Source organism: Hyla sarda, chromosome 6 (assembly GCF_029499605.1).
Source record: "Hyla sarda isolate aHylSar1 chromosome 6, aHylSar1.hap1, whole genome shotgun sequence".
Taxonomy (NCBI): Eukaryota; Metazoa; Chordata; class Amphibia; order Anura; family Hylidae; genus Hyla; species Hyla sarda.
This window is the reverse complement of record NC_079194.1, coordinates 103,930,175-103,949,621: the sequence shown is the minus strand read 5'-3', so window position 1 is coordinate 103,949,621 and position 19,447 is coordinate 103,930,175. Positions and strand designations below refer to the sequence as shown.

The 19,447-nt window shown below is 41.0% G+C and overlaps 1 protein-coding gene across 1 annotated transcript in view; it reads left to right on the top strand.

The window, feature by feature from the left end:
* Positions 1-19,447, top strand: part of SUCLG2 (succinate-CoA ligase GDP-forming subunit beta) — a 285,301-nt gene that overhangs the window by 260,382 nt on the left and 5,472 nt on the right. Inside the window, exon 10 of the mRNA XM_056524572.1 lies at positions 4,093-4,213. Within this exon, the coding sequence (XP_056380547.1) occupies positions 4,093-4,213 (121 nt within the window). The remainder of the gene's footprint in view (positions 1-4,092; positions 4,214-19,447) is intronic.

Here is a 19,447-nt window from a genome sequence, read left to right as displayed (position 1 = left end):
GGAAGAGGACATTTTTAAACATGCTCCTTTTCGTACAAAAAGTTATACGGTATATATTTTATTACACAATCAGAGGACAGACAGGACCAGCATCTAACCAACTAGATGCTGTGATTGCTATTGACTGTGGCATCTAAGGGTTTTAATGGCCATGCTCAGAGTTTTCTCCCATCAAAGAAGCTGATGTTAAATGTTAGTAGCAGTTAACAACTGAGACTTGCCATATATTGAGTCTAACCTTCAGTCACATATTGAAGGTCTCCCCTTTCTCAATGAGCCCTTGGACATTGCAGGACAGTAGGGACTTTGGAGTTACGACCCTGTAGTCCTACCATCTGTAGTCCTTTCATCATGGACCAACACCACACTGTGCCCAGTGTAAACATACTGTAGGTAATTAGCTTAAAGAACTCCTTTCTGCCAACTTATTTACAGCACAGATAAAATGTCTGCCTCTTCAATTGACCCTGACTAACAGCATTCAGAGCGATGCAGGGCCATAAATGCAAACAGCCCGTAGTTTACATAAAGATGGCGTGTTTTATGTGTCTATTACACAAGGTTACGTTCAGAGCTTGGAGTTTTTAGTATTTTTGGAATGAACTTTTAATAAAATCAGCTTTTATGCCACACTTTCAAAAATCTTACCATCTGTGAAATGCTGCGTGCGCTTATTTTCTTATATATATTTTTTCCCAGCCACAAATTTGCACCTGCCAAAAATAAAAAGAACATATCTTGTGTTTCCAAAGGTTAGAAATTGTTCACTGCTGGGATTAGAGCAAACTCTTAAGATCTTCATGCCACAATCGATGATTGTGATGCCATCAGGGGGGGGGGGTTCCTTTTGTCATTTGCCCATCAGATCTGGCGTTGTGATAGCTGCTGCTCAGTATATACACAAAGCATAAAGGATCCAGGGTTTTCTAATAATAATGAATATTAGGGCATATGATTGGTAATGTCTGCTAGAGCCTTTAAACGACATCATAGTTGTGAAACTGGCCAAGATCAGGGCTTTGATTCACCAAGGTGTTTCCAGCCGGCTTCTTCCTGCAGCGCTTGATTGATGGACATATAGGGATCTGTCAATCAAACCCAGCAGGTAGAAACCACTGGGGACAGCAGCCGTGATTTGGAGCACTATTTTCAGCCAGTTTAGAACTCTGATTTCTCTGAACCATGGCAGCATTTCAGAATAAATCGCAGTTCATTGTAATACAAGTCTCTGTTTCATCCTGTCCATGGTTCTGCCTGCAAGGAACAGTCCAGTATGACACTCTGAGGTCTGCTAGGATTGGACCCATTGAATACAGTAATAGACCTTAGAGAGTTTGGGCCCATTCACACAGCAGAGTATCAGACTAGAGAAATTCTGTGTGGACATTCCATGCTGTCCCCATTGATAGCAACACGTATCCAAGAAGATTCGGCTGAAAAATTTTCATTCTTTTTTAGAGTGGAACTTCTGCCGTGTGCACAGTGAAGCAAAATGCCATTGAAAACAATGTGAGGCTGCTGCACTAGAATTTCTGAGCAGAATTTTTAGGCTGAGATTCACTCAGATTCTCAATGTGAATAGGCCTTTATACCACATTGTTCTGTACATTAATTCTAGCAACAGAGTGGAGTTGTACAGTGACCTGTTGCTTCTTCCCTTGTTACTTCTGTTAGATGTGATCTTAGACATCATTGGAGTAACCTTTTGTTGATCTGTGCAGATATTCTTTGCCCAACACTGGTCTAGTGCCCATGTCTATCCTGTTTTTCCCAGCAGACTTCCTATTTTATAAATCTAGCAAGCTACCAATAAAATGTAGGTAATTTATCAATATCGGCTGTATGTGTCTATAAATTATCAATACTTAGAGCCAGACTTGTTCATTGGAAAAAAAAGTCAGTATTTATTTCTTTCTGAAATCCCTTGATGATCGCTCAGAACAGATAGGGGAGGAGGTGCCAACTTTCATGTTCACTAAGACAAAACACGGCCCTTCTCAGATGTTGATTTAATGTTCTTTTGTGCCTCTGATGTTTTTCTAATATCACAAATAAACACAAGGAATCCATATTAATCACTGTTTGATCATTCAAGATCTTTGGCCACTCTGCTCCATCTGCTTAGGGAGCAGTGCGGCCGCCTATCGGACTACTTATGGGGAGACGTGGGGGAACTTTATAACTTCATATCCATCCCTGGGGGCACAAACTTCCCCTGGGGATGGTGAGGATTAAGATTTTACCATATATAACGCGTTATCAAGCGAAATATATGGTAAAACCTGCTGCTTGGTTCCCTTTAATGGACAAGAATGTAGGGATGTCTTGTAGTAGAACATTGGTGGGCAACTGGCAACCCATGATTACTCTCATTGCAAACTCCATTTATCTGTGTCTCTTAAAGGGGTACTCCGGTGGAAAACCTTTTTTTTATTTTTTATTTTTTATTTTTTTAAATCAACTGGTGCCAGAAAGTTACAGATTTGTAAATTACTTCTATTAAAAAAATCTTAATCCTTCCAGTACTTATTAGCTGCTGAATACTACATAGGATTTTTTTTTCTTTTTGGAACACAGTGCTTTCTGCTGACATCATGACCACAGTGCTCTCTGCTGACACCTCTGTCCATTTTAGGAACTGTCCAGAGCAGCATATGTTTTCTGTGGGGATTTTCTCTTACTCTGGACAGTACTTAAAATGGACAGAGGTGTCAGCAGAGAGCACTGTGGTCATGATGTCAGCAGAGAGCTCTGTGTTCCAAAAAGAAAAGAATTTCCTCTGTAGTATTCAGCAGTTAATAAGTACTGGAAGGATTAAGATTTTTTAATAGAAGTAATTTACAAATCTAATAATACAAAGCAAGAAAATGTGGAGAGCATTCAGGAAGCAATATCACCTTCTATAACTTGCAAAATGATCCTCGGGAACCTGTCTCAGTGTCTCCTGGGGGGTGCACATACAAAAGCATGAAGCATCAAATATAGAACAAACGAAGAGCACGTACGCCGGCAGTTTCGCACGTGAGTGGGTGCTTCTTCCCACGCACTCACGTGCGAAACTGCCGGTGTAGCCTCCGAGCGCTATACACCAGCGCCTATGCCGTGACCCGGCACCCCGTCACCGGACTTCCAGACCCGACTGTCTCTGCTTAGCAGTGAGTGCACGTACATGCTCTTCGTTTGTTCTAATTTACAGATATGTTTAACTTTCTGGCACCAGTTGATGGGGGGGAAGGTTTCCACCGGAGTACCCCTTTAAGGACCTGTCATGAATCTTTTATCATTGGGATAGTAAGTAGAAATGAACAAAATAGCTGTATAAAATCTCAATTAGTGGAAGTCAAAAAGTCTTGTATGACTTTTCCAGGCAATCGGAGCACTTGAAAAGTAAATCTACTATTTTTACACAAAACAAATTGACCACTGCTGCCTGAGATTCTTATTCAGACTGGATGTTCACTCATCTCTGATAATGATTAGGACCCCCAGTGATATTCAGAAAAATGTGGCTGAGCCCACTGTTTGTAGCAGAATGATCCATTGTAATAACTAGCGCAGTATCCTGACTTTTCCTTTGTCTATAATGGAAGGAGACCAGGCATGTGCAGCCACCACTGTCCTGTGAAAGGGGGCAGGGGCCATGTCTAACTTCACCCAAGGCTCTTAGAATTTACTGCAGTGGCCAGAACTGTGCCAGAGCCTTTATTATGATTTTCTCTATTTTTTTTTTTATATATGTTTGATTCACTTGAGTTCTATGGTGGAGAATCAAAGGGAAGTCAAGTGAACTTATTGCACCTGAGAGGTTCTCCACATGGTACCATGCCATGAAGCTCAGTAATGGTTGGGTTACACATGAGCAAATGAGACAAGTGACTCATGGCTCCCACCATTTATTGGACATCCACGGCCCTGTCTCCTGTATATTTGTATGATGTGGCTACTCTTTGTAAGCTTTTAGCATATTACTAACTGCAAAGGACCCACCAGACATTTTGAGGAGGCCCTCACATTGCAGATTATTACATATGGTGTTTTATAACAACCTTGCTGTACTTGAAATGATAAACTAATAATTTTGTCCTTTTTCAGGTTGAAGCAATTCTTATAAACATTTTTGGAGGTATAGTAAACTGTGCCATCATTGCCAATGGAATAACAAAGGCCTGCCGAGAGCTGGAACTCAAAGTGCCTCTGGTGGTCAGACTTGAAGGTAATTTTAGTATAAGAGTATTTTGTGTTACTGTTGGAATATATTTCTCATTATTTTCTTTCTAAAGCAGTTCTTTGAAATGTCTCTTTCTGTGGTTAGTATGTTTTTGAAACTAACGCATATGGTGCTTTGACTAAAATAAGCAAAATTGTTCCAGGCCCCTGTGTTCTACATACTGTAGCCATATTTTTCCTTCAGTTAGGTAATTTTGATTTGGCTGGCCATGTAGTATTAAAAGATTTCCCTCAATACATGAAGGAAGAATGAGAGACTCTTGACTCCCATTTAAGTGATTAGTGTGGAGTATGCATTTTACCATTTAAATGTTCTACATTAAAGTGTCATCATTCATGTAAGTTCACTAGTGTAGTATCCAATGTATATCAGAAGCCCTCCACTCTTGGTTATACACAGGGGTCTCGAGTGGGGGACCCCCTCTATATGAAGCCATATGTCATAATAGGCCAACTTAGCAGTCAGAAATATAATTTATTTTGAAGCACCATTAATACCTGGATGCAATACATATGAAACAATGGTTTAAATGGGCACTGTCAGATATAAAAACCTTTTATATGTTGTACATCTTGGCAAAACAATTTGTTTTTCTAATATACTTTATTAAAGAAAACTGCCTTTGAAAATCCCACCACTAGGGGTCCTCATACCTCCTGGGACACTGATGAGTCCCACAGCAGCATGAGCATGCCCAAGGGTCATGGACATGAGCTAGCTGATTGACAAGACTGCAGGAGGAACACAGCCTACAGCAACACTGCTGTAACAGAGTTTTACCAATCATGTGCCTCCAGCTGTTGCAAAACTACAACTCCAAGCATGCCTGGACAGTCAAAGAATGTCTGGGCATGCTGGGAGTTGTAGTTTTGCAAAAGCTGTAGGCACACAGCTGAAGGCAACCCAGCTGCATAAGAGTTATCCACACAGTGTACCTTATTTTATTCCAATAATAAACATGAATGACATAGGAACAGAAAATGTATGCATAAAAAAACTACTGTACTTTTAGCTCTAAACCTTTGCACTAATTAAGGAAGATGTAAGTTTACCACCAAAGACAATATGGTGTGTGTATGAGTACAGGCAATCTCCAATAACCATTGAGTGTGTGTGTGTGTGTCTACAGCATAAAAGCAGAGAGGAAAGGGTTTCAGAGCAAGGCTGCCAGGCTCCCTCCCGAGTCAGCAGAATGAGGGGGGGAGTCATCACAGTGCAGGCAAGAGAAGGACATGCCCCCTCCCTTTGAGAAGATGGAAAAGACATTGAGCAGCTGTAATAAGCTATTTTTAGCATTATATCAGTGATAGACACATAAAAATGATATGTACATGATCAGGATGAGGTACTGAGTAACATATAACAGTTTTGTTTTTTGTTTTATTATGGGATCTGACAGGTATGCTTTAAGTACATAAGACTAATAATAGGCACATTATACTTGATCTAAGTAAGCGACAGACTAGAACAGAGGGGGAGAGGAACCTGCCCACAGCTATAATTGTTGAGGGAGCAGACTGAAGTATTGGAATAGTAGTTTCAGAGCATAAGGGATCCCCAGGAAAAGGTTGATCGCCGCATCTAAAGGGTTAATGACATCAGCCCGATCAGCGATGTCCAGCATTAGCCATGCGAATGCGCGCTCATACCCGCTCACCTGCTGAGCGTGCATCATACCTCGGGAGCTGCAGATGGACGTTAATTAACATCCATTTGCGGCAAGGGGTTAATATTCCCTATGCTGTGGATAAGGGATAACTTTTTCAGATGGGGAGTACCCCTTTAAAGTATAAGGTCATCTATTGTACATTCTGCACTGCTGTCAATGACATTGACATTTTATATATTTATTTTTTAAGAAATTGGGATTTTTAGAATTACTTTAAAAAAAAAATAAAAAAAAAGATTTTGACAAAGGTGTTTTTTTTTTGTTTTTAGTTACTGCTTTTTTTTTTTTTCACCTGTCATTTGCCCCTCAAAACCTGGTACTCTAGAGTTTTGTTCACACAGTAGTGTCAATTCAGTTTGTCCCCATCACAGCAAAGAGGAACGTGTCCTTCTTTTCAACATCCCAAAGGCGAATGTGTGTCTAGATTTCATATGTTCCTCTCTTTTTGTAGTACACTTTAAAAGAGAAAAAGAGAGAGAGAGAGAGAGAGAGAAGAAAATCTGTGCAGCCTTTCAAGGTTCCTCTAAGCATTAGTATTTTTCATCTGTAATCACCTTGTTTAAAAAGAACATTAATTTGCTGTCGCTGAGCTATCAAAATATGTCAGAAAAACAGAACACAAAATGATTCCTCAAAGCTTTCTTGTAACATTTTCTAAGTGTAGGTTTCTGTGAGATCAAAGAGAATCTCTGGTGTATCTTCCCAGTAATCACTACAGGTGTCTCGGTAAATATGCAGATATGACTGTTTCCATCCATCATTGGAAGGACTCTTAGCAAAGGTAAAAACCATTCCCCATTAAGAAGCTGCCTGACACCATTGTACACCTAACCAATGTGGCAAAAGGATTTGCTGCTTCCATGCCATTATCATGACATTCTCATGACTCGGGTATGTTTTTTTTTTTACTTTTATATTTTTTTGTTGAAAACATAGCAGGACCTGTGGAGATGCAGGTTATAACCGCCTGATTAAACAGGGCTGAGACTAACCATTTCTCTGCGTGGACTGCCTCAATGTACTGAGGCTGCATTCACGTCACAGATAGTGTGCCTGTGGCGGGGATACCTTTTGTAGACGCTCAAAATTGTCTGGCCACATATCTGTGCTTGGATCGGCCATGGACCCCATTCAATCCTAGTGACTATATTAAGGTCGTTTTCCGAGCGTATCCAACTTTTGGCTCGGACTTAAAATTGTGGCAGTATAAAGGATAACTTTTTCAGATTGAATTACCTCTGTAAAGTATAGGGTCATCTTTTGTACAATCTGCCCTGTCGTGAATGTTGTTTATGAAGTTACTATTGCCATTTTATTTAAAGGGGTTCCCCGCCCTTAGACATCTTATCCCCTAGATAAGATGTCTGACATCTTGGGGGAGGTTCGGATGTTGGCTCAAAATGCGGACCTCTGCATATGTTGCGGAGAGTGCTGATTTGTCACTAGAGTTGTCATTCGGGCTCCTAAGTGCTGTGATAACTATTGATCGTGGTATAGATTGGGTTAATGGCAAACATCCGACTGAGTAAGGAGTCCACTTTTTATCCCTCACTGCAGTTTTATCCTAAAACTTAACTTTTATTTCTTTATAAATAATGAGCTGTAAGTAAATTCTTACTCAGTCCTTATGGGCTGGGTTGCTTTGTTATATAACGTATGTTAAGTCAACACCTCATTTGGATCTTTGATCCTTGGGATTTTTGAGTTGAAGGGCAAACATCCGCTCAATCACCAATGTCAACCAGCTGACTTATGTGATGACCAGCATGTGAATGTGTCTGGGAGTGATCTGTCCTGGGTCTACTGACTTCCTGTGAACTACAAGATGATATCATGAACTACCACGTCTCATCTGTATACTGCTACTAGGAGCAGGATATATAATAGGTTATACACCTCCCCTGAGAGAGCATTTTTGTATATTTTTTCCCCAGAATTTTTGCCATGCTTTTCCTGAAATATATGGCACTATTTTACTGTGATTGCACACGTTTTTACCAAGATTTTGGAAAATCACATCAAATATCCAAAATAATTTGATAAAAACACGTAGCCTTAAGACTTCAAATTTGTACAAAATGCCTCAGTTGTGATTATAGGTCAAATCACTTTTGCCTTATGGCAATATTTCTTTAAAAAAAAAACACACACTTTGAATAATGAAATGCATCAAAACTGCATTTATTGTGAAATGACCCCCAACCCACATTTAAGTCTCAGCTGCTGGAGTTGAGCCAGGTAATTAAATCACTTGATTCAGTGATGAGACTCCACCCACTATCTCTGCAAAACCAGAGGATTAATGGGAAATTTACAGTGACCCCCTGACCTACGATGGCCCCAACATATGATCATTTCAACATACAATGGCCTCTCAATGGCATGTTGAAGGCAGCTGCGCGCGCCGTCCCGTCATCCAAGAGGAGCGACGTGCGTAGCGACGTGATGGCGGTGACGGAGAGCGAGGATGCCGGGGAAGCAGAGGCCTTACTGGAGCATTGGGGACGCGGCGACAGCGATGGAAGGCGACATCCAGGGCAGCGGTGACGGTCCAGAGCGGCGGGGACATGTGAGTACAACTTCCTCTACCAGTGGTCTTCAACCTGCGGACCTCCAAATGTTGCAAATCTACAACTCCCAGCATGCACGGACAGCCGTTGGCTGTCCGGACATGCTCGGTGTTGTAGTTTTGCAACATCTGGAGGTCCGCAGGTTGTAGACCACTGTCCTATACTTTACATTGCACGGATCCCTCAACATACGATGGTTTCAACAAACGATGGTCCATTTGGAACGGATTACCATCGTATGTTGAGGAACCACTGTATATTGTAAATGTGTATAGATAAGCACTAGGGATGAGCGAAGTTACAGTAATTCAATTCGTCACGAACTTCTCGGCTCGGCAGTTGCTGACTTTAGCCTGCATAAATTAGTTCAACTTTCAGGTGCTCCGGTGGGCTGGAGACTCTCTCCTAGGACTATATCCACCTTTTCCAGCCCACCGGAGCTGAACTAATTTATGCAGGCTAAAGTCAGCAAAGGCCGAGCCGTGAGGTTTGTGACGAATCGAATCACTATAACTTCGCTCATCTCTAATAAGCGCAAGGCATACACAAAAACCTCCACATTATTCTATATAAGAAAAGGGGGAAAAAAACGGAGCACTTCTCCCTCCTCCCACTTGTGTCAGTCCCCACTGCAGTTACATTTTATTCAGGACCAAAAGGTTCTGTGCTTTACAGAGCCTACTACTACACCCTACTCTAATAAGTAATAATTTACACATTTTCCAGTCTGATTTGCATGTTTTCCCGGAGGTTACTGGTATTGGCTATGGAAATAAAAAAGAAGGGTATGAAGAAGTGCGCAGCGACCACAGAGTATCGGTAGTTGTTGATGTGCACACTGTCTGCATCAGGAAATGTTAATTCACAATGACAAGTGCAGCGTAAGCAATGCTGATGTCAGGCAAAAGTTGAACCAAATATTCCAAAAGTACACACACAACTCAGATTTTGCAGACAATGCAAAATGTATTCTGTAAATAGGAATATTGATATTATAAATATTGTTGCAGACCTCGCCAGCTCCAGTTATTAGGATGCAGGAAGCTTATCAGCATGTGCTGAGCTGCGATGTGAGGTCTTGTGCGCATTTATTAGTGATGCGCTATATCAGACGTTTTCTATCCTATTGATGTGGAGATACAAATGTATACAGTGGTCCCTCCAGTTACAATATTAATCGGTTCCAGGACGACCATTGTATGCTGAAACCATTGTATGTTGAGTCCATAACTCTATGGAAACCTGGTAATTGGTTCTGAAGCCACCAAAATGTCATCCAAAAATAGGAAAAAGCGAGGATTAAAGAAAAATAAGTAGACAACATACAGATAAAGCAAATCCTTACATATAAAAGTAAGAAAGATCTGCTGGGAACTGTAAATCACTGTCTATGTCAGTGTTTCCCAACCATGGTGCCTCCAGCTGTTGCAAAACTACAACTCCCAGCATGCCCGTACAGCCTTTTGCTGTCCGTGCATGCTGGGAGTTGTAGTTTTGAAACAGCTGGAGGCGACCTGGTTGGGAAACACTGGTCTATGTAGAGGACAGGAGGTTCTTCAGGGCCCTGTACAGTACACGCAATTTCCTAAAAAAAAAAAAAAAAAAAAAGTAAAATGGAGCCGCCTTTACTTGGTGTCCAAAGGAGCAGCTGACTGTGACATAGGTTAAGAGTAGTACTGAACATGTAATACCTCCCTGTACTGTAGGGAGCGCTACCAGACAGGAATTCAGTGCATGCGCTTCAGTACTACAGTGCATACACTTCAGTAATACAGGGGTTTTACCAGTGAATATCCATTCTGATTGGTCGGTTCTTCCAGCCATTGACTTGTTTCGCAGATCTGGACTGTCTGTAGCATTGTATTTTGAGTCTGGTTTCAAGTTACAATGGTCCAGAAAAGACCATCGTATGTTGAAACTATTGTATGTTGAGGCCATTGTAAGTTTAGGGATCACTGTAATCACATTCTCTAGTCATAAAAAAAATGCAAATCAAAAAAATAAGAAATTTATATGAATGTCACCACTCTAGACATTCCATTTTTGTTATAAGCCGATAGGGTGTCTTATTGCTGAAAACCCAAGAAATCAGTTGTAAGCTGTGGTGAAATAGGCACTAAGGGGAGATTTATCAAAACCTATGTAAAGGAAGAGTGGTGCAGTTGCCCATAGCAACCAATCAGATTGCTTCTTTCATTTTTCACAGGTCTCTTTAAATATGAAAGAAGCGATCTGATTGGTTGCTATGGGCAACTGCACCACTTTTCCTCTGCACAGTTTTTGATAAATCTCCCCCTAAATGTTCAATTCTCCTACAGGAGAGGCCTGAGCATTACACTGATCTTATTGAAATGGATGAGCGGTCTGTGTAAGGCACAAACATGCAGAACCTTCTATGCAGCTCCTTTCCAGTCTGGCCCATAGATGTACGTCCTGAATTTGTTTATTTTAAACTCTAAGGTCCCATTCACACTACAGGTTTTCCAAATAGCGTTCTACTCCAGAATTCTGTTTGGAAAACATGGTGCAGCAGCCTCCCATTGTTCTTAATGGGATTCTGTTGCACCATTCACACAATGAAAATTCCATGGTGGGCGATGCGACGCAGAAATTCCAGACCTTAGTCCTAGAACATGTTTATTATTTTGGTGGAATCCACCCTGAATTGCATTTCCAAGCGGTCCTAGTGATGGGTGTTTTGCCAGCACCTGCTCCAGACAGAATTTCTGCCTGGATTATCTCTGAGGGGAGGTTTCATAGTGTGCATAAGCCCTTAACAAAAACAACGTTAACATACAATAAAATGAAAACCTTATAACATGTATACTGTATAGTTCAACCTTAAAATTCATCTTTAGGTCCCAGTGCACCAACTCGGGCACAGGAACATTGCGCTACAGGCCATGTTTTTTGTGGCTGTAGGTTTTGATAACATTTTGCCCATAGGGGTCTAAAACCTCATGGCAACCATTGGACAAAACAATGATATGCCATAGAATAACATATGCCATAGAGGCGTACAGTACGTGTTGCTCCAGTGTATGCGGAATTATTTGTTTAGTGTTGTTTTTTTACCCTTTCTTTAGGTTTTTAAGCATAGATACTTTAACCTGTGTGTGTGATGACCAGCAGTGCCCTGTGTTATCAGTAGCCTAGTCACAAGTCTCCGGTTGGGGGCGATTTCATACAAACCACTACACAGAGTCATTTTCCAGTCTTCTTACAATTCTATTACATAGCCCAAAGCAGCCGCCTTCAAACAGTCACAGCACAACAAAGGAGGAGCTGGCAACCTCAGTACTAAGTTATCTGAGCTCCGCAGTGCTGATGTGTACTGTGCGTTACGTCCTTCAGAGATTTCAGGAATCCAGCTGCATTTTATAGTGGAAGGAATAGAGTTATAAGATTTATTGTTCTATGTTTGCTGAATCCTAATGATACTAAAAAAGACTGTGAAGCAGGTGGAATCCTAAGGCGATTTGTAGAGTTTACATTAAACAACTTGCAGGAATATACAGCCTGGCATATTGGATGCGCTTATGAATAATCTGTTTACATATGGTTCCAACACAGATTATATCCCCAAGCACTGGTCCTCCTGTCGTCTGGGGAGCATATATTACACCCCCTCAGAGGCATGGCATCGCCCATTTATTATTTACCATATATAATGCTGGTGTCCTTCTATGTGCAGAGAGGTCTTCGGTTCCCTCGAGCAGCAGCGCCCTGGTGTGACTTCTGTCTCTGCACCCCCTATAGCTATGCTTCTTCCCATCCAGGGGGTCAGTGTCATTTGAACCCAAGTAACCTAAACCTGCTTCTAGTGTGTTAGCGCATCTGGAGAAAACCCTTACACCTAAAATAGATGTATTCCTGTGTGAGCATAATGGGAAGACGCTGGGAATTGTGCCTAAAGGATATGTTCATTTCCGCAACCTTTTATTGCTCCAGTTCATGCGAAATCATAAAAAAGCAACTCTGCAAAAAGTCTTTTAGAATGGTACCATTTTATGTATACAGCTCCAGTGCAAAACTACCTGGCCACACACTACAAAAAACCCCACCATGATGTGGTCGTGTAGTCCTGTGTTACTCTTTCACCTGCCCCCTCCTGCTATTGATAGGCTAGTGATAATGCATTCAAAAGAGCTCTATTGTTCAGTTTAATAATAAAAACATAATCAGACATATTGTTGCACACACTCTTTGTAGCTTAGCTTCTAGATGTAGCCTTGTTTTTATCATAGTTCTTTACAGTGCTAGATGACCCTTCTTCTCCAGTCCAGTAAATCATCACATACTTTGTTTAGATGCTGGTTCAGATTTACTAAAACTGTCTAAACTGTCGCATCACGTTTTCAGCCAGACGGGACCGCATACGGCTGGGGGGAGCTAAAACTGTCTAAGGCTGGGTTCACATCATGTTTTCAGCCAGACAGGACCACATACGGCTGGGGGGAGCTAAAACCGGGCGCTCCCGTATGCCGCCCATATGTAATTTATTTTAATGAGCAGACCGGAGTGAAAGCTGAATCCGGTGTGCTCATTTTTGCCCAGTATGCGGTTTTGCCACCAGACCAAAAACTGTGGATACGGGGGTACCCAGTTTTAGCTCCCCCCAGCCGTATGCGGTCCCGTATGGCTGAAAACGTGATGTGAACCCAGCCTAAGACTGGGTTCACGCTGCATTTTAGTTTCCGTTAAATATGTATAATTTTGATCCAAAAACTTAGTTAACTGCACTATTGTGTACAACAAAAAACCCTACAACCTGAACATACCCTGCAGCAAAGTCCAAACCTCCTAACTGGAGTTAAACAGGCACTGGGATTTCAACAAACTTTGCATAGATCAACAAACATAAGAAACTCTGTAATTTATGTTTTCAGACTATAACCCTTTTTTTTTGTTTTCAAGCTTTATGTCTCTCCCTCAGCTCAGTTTTGTCCTGTGTCTGCTCAGTGTTTGTCTTGTAGATAATCCTGTAAGAGATCTCACCCCAAGGCTGCAGCTGCAGTTTAGAGTGTGGCATTGAAGTGTAGATTCTTCTCCCCTGTGTGTTTAGTGTATGGCAGGCACTATAGACATGTGACTTAACCCACCAACTCTTGGAGAACTGAAAAATATAGATGAAGGCTGCAGAGCATACATTTTCTGAAAAATGCCACATACAAGTTATATAATGGCCAGCAATAGTGCTGCTCCGCACTTACACACACAGGGAAGCTTATTCTAAAAAGTCACCTGAAATATCAGGAATGCGTTAAGATGGGTGACACGTGCTGTATTTTCTGCAGCTGATTTTGCTACCCATTTGACTTCAGTAGGAAGATATGCAGCAAAATGCAGCACGTGTGACCCTACCCTAAGGCAATGTTCACATGATGGAATGCTGCATGGAAAATTTCCGTAGGTTACAATGACATAGTCTTGTGAGTAGGGACAACATCAGCTCATTTCTCCTTTAAGAAGTATTATATTCCCGCATTCCTCAGGAAGAACAGCTCTGAGAATACAGCTCTACAGCCGCCTGTATAATCTTTGTCCTCATTCAGTGAATTACAAAATGTCTTGATGAAGAACGTTTTAATCAGTCAAATCTGCCTTGATTTAGGGGGATTTTATGAGCAAATCTTTGTTAGGACTGTATAATAATTACAGGCTGTTTGATCAGGGGATGAGGAAGGGATTACTGGTCCTTTTTGAACATGGGAACTTTCTAATTGCATATATTTAGGTGACTAATCAAGAAGCCGCCCACCTGCCAAGACAACGGATTATTGTGTTTTGTTATGGGACACACGGAATAAAAACAGCAATAAGACCAATTTTGTTGTAAGGTGCACAGAATGGCCTCCTGTAGTACTATTATCCTTGGATACACAGAGATGAGTTCTTGCCTAGGACATAATATATTTTGAACTCTTAGGGTGAATGTCCACCTTTCGTAATTATGTAGTTCTCTGCAGATTTATTTCTTGATATATCTTTATAGTGTTCAGTGCAATGATACAGAGCTCCAAATCCCCTACATAGACAGTTGAGTTATAATATTGTGTCTTCCTTTAGCCACTATTAGGAGGAACTTGTGGGAAATAGTTTTATGTATAAACTACTGCAGAAGGCTCCTAAACTCCCTCTAGTGGTGGCAATAGGCAGACAGAATTTTTGCATTTTAAGTTGTTCATTGGATTGTGAGCTATGTATCAAAAACATGGCTCGGACCATTGTAAAGATTAAAAATTCTGATAAGAGGTGCTTTTTTTTTAAATTAAACTGACATTGAAGAGTCTGACCACCTTGCTGTGCGTTATATCATAGTGAGCTAATATTGGGTGTTGTAGAGCAGTTTATGGGATGAGTATAAATTATATTCTTCAACGATATTTTCTACTTGATAAGCAGCAGCACAAAACAGGATCAGGTTTATTGGGACTGGGATATAGGCTACAGGTCTGTAAAGAGAGGAAAGCTCTGATATGAGAGAGCAATAAAGTCTTCTAATCCAGGCAAATGAAAGTGTCACTCTCTGGGGATGATCGGTACTGGTAGACTATCCAGAGCTTTATATGATACACCAAGATAAAGATCTCCCGGCTGTAGAATCCCCATACTCATATAATCTGTGATAAACAACAAATATTAGATACATAAAGATACCCGAAGCTGTCTGCAATTACAGAATATAATATTCCATGTATCTCTCAGGCTGGCTTCACCCCACAATTTCACCTTCCGATGCATAGATACGATTTCGGAAGCTCAAATTGCCTGAAATCGTATCCATACATATAGAGGCTGCCACGATTTTTAGTCCGTGTCAAAAATCTGACATGCTGAGAAAATGACCAGGTCGTAGTCACTAGCAGACTATGGTTGGGTCCGCAGCATCATAATAGTTAATGGCTGCGGATCTGTCAGTACCTGTCCCTGCACAGATACGATTAATGCGATTTGAGCTTCTGAAATCGTATCTGTGCAGAGCGCACTCAAATTGTGATGTGAAGCCAGCCTTATACCACATTCCTGCTTTTAACTCTTTCCCACACCTTCACATACTATTATATTCATTGATGTTGTTAATGTGCTCAACTCCCCACTGGGGCAGCATAGTGGTAGAACACAGCCACATTGCTGACACAACTGCTGAGATTAGCAGGATCTTAGATCTGATATGCATTCACAAATAATGCCTCAGTGGTGCACCCACTTATTAATAATGTACACATGTACCCTCATATAGTAATAATCGGGGAGTTTATCAAAACCTGTGCAGAGGAAATGTTGACCAATTGCCCTTAACAATCAATCACATTGTTTCTTTCTTTTTTCATATTTTTTTTAAACTGGTCAACTTTTCCGAGTTCGCAATAAAGTAATAATGCTGGGCTCCTGGGCTCCCATATATGAGGGCTATGAGGGCCTAGTAGAGAAGGAGGTAGGCTTTCTCTGGGAAGAGGCCTTAGCTGCCCGCTTAAAAAAAAAAAGGGGGTTGGTTGATAAGAAACCTGTATTAAAGAGAAGTTATCTGGTCTAGGTGGGGGAAGGCCTCTGTATGGTTGTCGGATGTATTTGTTTATCTTTTCAATGTATGAGTCCACAAACAGATAATTATCAGCAGATGGGGTAGAGTCTGAAGATGCCAAATGGATTAATTGTTGCGGATCCAGTTTCATTAGAGTGGATCGCTTCTGCTCCATACATATAGAGGCATTGGCATTTCCAAACATGCATAAAGCCCATTGTGCCCAACCTTTAAGAGTAGATGGAACAATAGGATCTAGGGCACTCCAATTTTTATTTGTTCCTAGATTTTTTGTCAAGAGTTTTCTGAACCTACAGGCTAACAAACTTTGAAACTTGTGGATGGGGAATCCATTCCCCCGACTGCGGGTGTTTAATCTCTCCTGGGTCTAAGTATGGATTCCTCGAACTATCCTTAATAACGGGACCAGAGGAGTCGTCACCCAATATATCATCTCCTTCCTCAGAAATGTCCTCATACTGTGATTCGTCACCTGGGTCCGAAATATCAGTCTAGTCAGAGGAGGAATGAATAGGTGAAGTAGGAAAGAAGGTAGGCTTTACACAATGTGTTCCTTATCCTCATATAATAACACCCCCTCTCATGTAATAATAATGCTCTCTTGTGCTCCATGTAGTGGTAATGCTTTATTGTGGCCAATTTGAATAAATTATGTTCCCATGATGAATTAAGCGTTTTTCTCTTCTGGCCTGTAAAACGCAGGGACTGTATCCTGGGAAGGCGCGATGACATCAGTTGATTGTGCTGACCATTGCGGGGACTGCTCCACAGCCGCTCATAGGCTGCATGCCTGAAGTGCCTGCAGCCTATGACAATGAGTGGAGCAGGAAGCTGTATGAATGATCCAGATGCAATCGAGGTTGGCAACTGCCTGGAGATCTGGAGCACCAGGCCAAAAAGCCTTGTGCTAGCAACACCCCTGTGTGCCTCACCACATGACATTCAAAAGCTTTGATCAGTGTTCAGATATAGCCTGGAGAAGGGGGGGGGGGGGGGGTCTACACAATTTTAGGCAGATGGTTTTAAACCTATGGCTGATCATCTGTGTGCGTTCATACGGTACACACATTCATTTCGGTCATGTCATTGATCAGATTCCTGAATGGCTTGTCTGCCTAGGTATGTAAGGATTCCCCTTCTGCTATATTGCTTCATAACTAGGTAAAATTGTCATTTAGAAATCTATAAAAGCTGCGTAACATGAAGTCTGGGGGGAAGGGGGGGGGGGTTGTTTAAGCATTGACATAAGATTTGACTTGATACTTGGGGATTTTTTAATTTTTGGTGAATATGGATGTGTTCTAATAAAATGAATGTATTTCTCCAGTACACATCAAATAAATATAGTTCCAGGAGTGAATATGGCCGGAGAGGCCAAGTGAGGACTGACTGCTGTGCAGAACATTTATCACATATAAGGGGGGTGTTTATTGTTGATTACTATTAAAAATTTATATTTACAGCCATAGATCATAAAGACCCTTTCCCTTGCACAGCAGTCATCATCTTCCCACTATATACTCTGTTACTATGGTGGACGTAGAAATCAAGTCTATATACAGCATTGTTCTCATGATTTATGGCATTATGTGCTGCAAATGAACATTTAAAGGGATAGTAAAATTCATGTCTGTTTGCTAAATATGAATGCAGTTTATTGTTCCCTGTTACCAACCATTCCAGACTGGTGTAGGAACTGACAATAGTGTGATTCAATGGGATGACTGGAACACTACTTCAACCCACATCTGTCCAATTCTATTAATTTCTTACATATATAGGATTGACATTAGAAAGTTTTTTGTTTTTTTTCTCTAAGCTGTGGTTTAGTGATCTCTCTAATTGTGCTCAGGTTTGCCTTTAGTAAACTTAAAGGGGTTATCCAGGAAAAAACTTTTATATATATATATATATATATATATATATATATCAACTGGCTTCAGAAAGTTAAACAGATTTGTAAATTACTTCTATTAAAAAATCTTAATCCTTTCAGTACTTATGAGCTTCTGAAGTTAAGGCTGTTCTTTTCTGTTGAAGTCCTCTCTGATGACACCTGTCTCGGGAAACGCCCAGTTTAGTAGCAAATCCCCATAGCAAACCTCTTCTAAACTGGGCGTTTCCCGAGACACGTGTCATCAGAGAGCACTTAGAAAAGAACAACCTTAACTTCAGAAGCTCATAAGTACTGAAAGGATTAAGATTTTTTAATAGAAGTAATTTACGAATTTGTTTAACTTTCTGGAGCCAGTTGATATATATAAAACAGTTTTTTCCTGGAATACCCCTTTAAGCAGATGGATCTTGGAACTTAGCTGCAATGGTTAAATGGATTATTCTTGCTGCTTTCCTTAAACATCTATTATATTTTAAGATGTAACCTACGCTCTGAACTTTGTACAGCTCTCTGACACCACCCAGTGGCCAAAAAATATTTGAAAAAAAAAAAAGTCCCAACATTTTTTTCCCTCTTTTTCTATAGTATATATAGCACCAACATATTATGTATTGGGAATTCATTCACTTATAATTTATTTGGGTTCATGTTGTCTTTTTATACGATATGAACAAAAGGAGGAAAGAGCGCTCAGACCTCTCTAGTGCTTCTCTCTTCCATGTAACGGAATTCTTCCGTACACATAACACTTATAACAAAGTGATTCGTTTTATTGAGTGCTTTCTGCTTCATTCTAATGAGATGTTATCTCAATCTCGGAGAAGATCTGCAGATAACACTTGAACGGATTGCACCCCGTACACAGCTGCTTTCCCATTATTAGCTCCCCAGAATGACATTTTGACTTTCTCAGGCTCCATTATAACAGCACATCCTTCTGCTCCCACCTCGATCAGCACGAAGAGGAATCAAAGTTATAAAATATTAAATTGGCATTAATTGCCGACTCCATACCGGCTAACAGCAGACAAGGGAGAGAAGGAAAGAGCAGCCGCTACATTCCTCTTCCTCCCAGACTATTCTACCTTTTTACAAATGCTATTGAGGGGAATAGGAAAACAGATGGATATGATGTATGGCTGATCCAAGCTGAGAGTTCGTACTAGGGTGGGGGCTAAACACTGAGTATTGGGTGCAGTTTTACATGCAGAAGGACGTAACATCTTGAGATGTTTATATTGTATCAACCAGACAAGGGGGTTCTGTGAATCAATCAAGGGACTTTCAGTTTTGGGATTTTTCAGTTTAGTATGATAAATGGGAAAGACCGATAAGGCAATTGGCATGAGAAGACTGGAAGAACACCATAGAGATAAATACTGAGTAAAACAAGTCATCACAATGAGGGAGTAGTAGGTCTGTAGATGCCTGGTCCAGGGGTAGTTACAGAAGTAACAATCACTCTCCAGAACAGCGGTCTTCAAACTGTGGCCCTCCAGATGTTGCAAAACTACAACTCCCAGCAGGCCCGGACAGC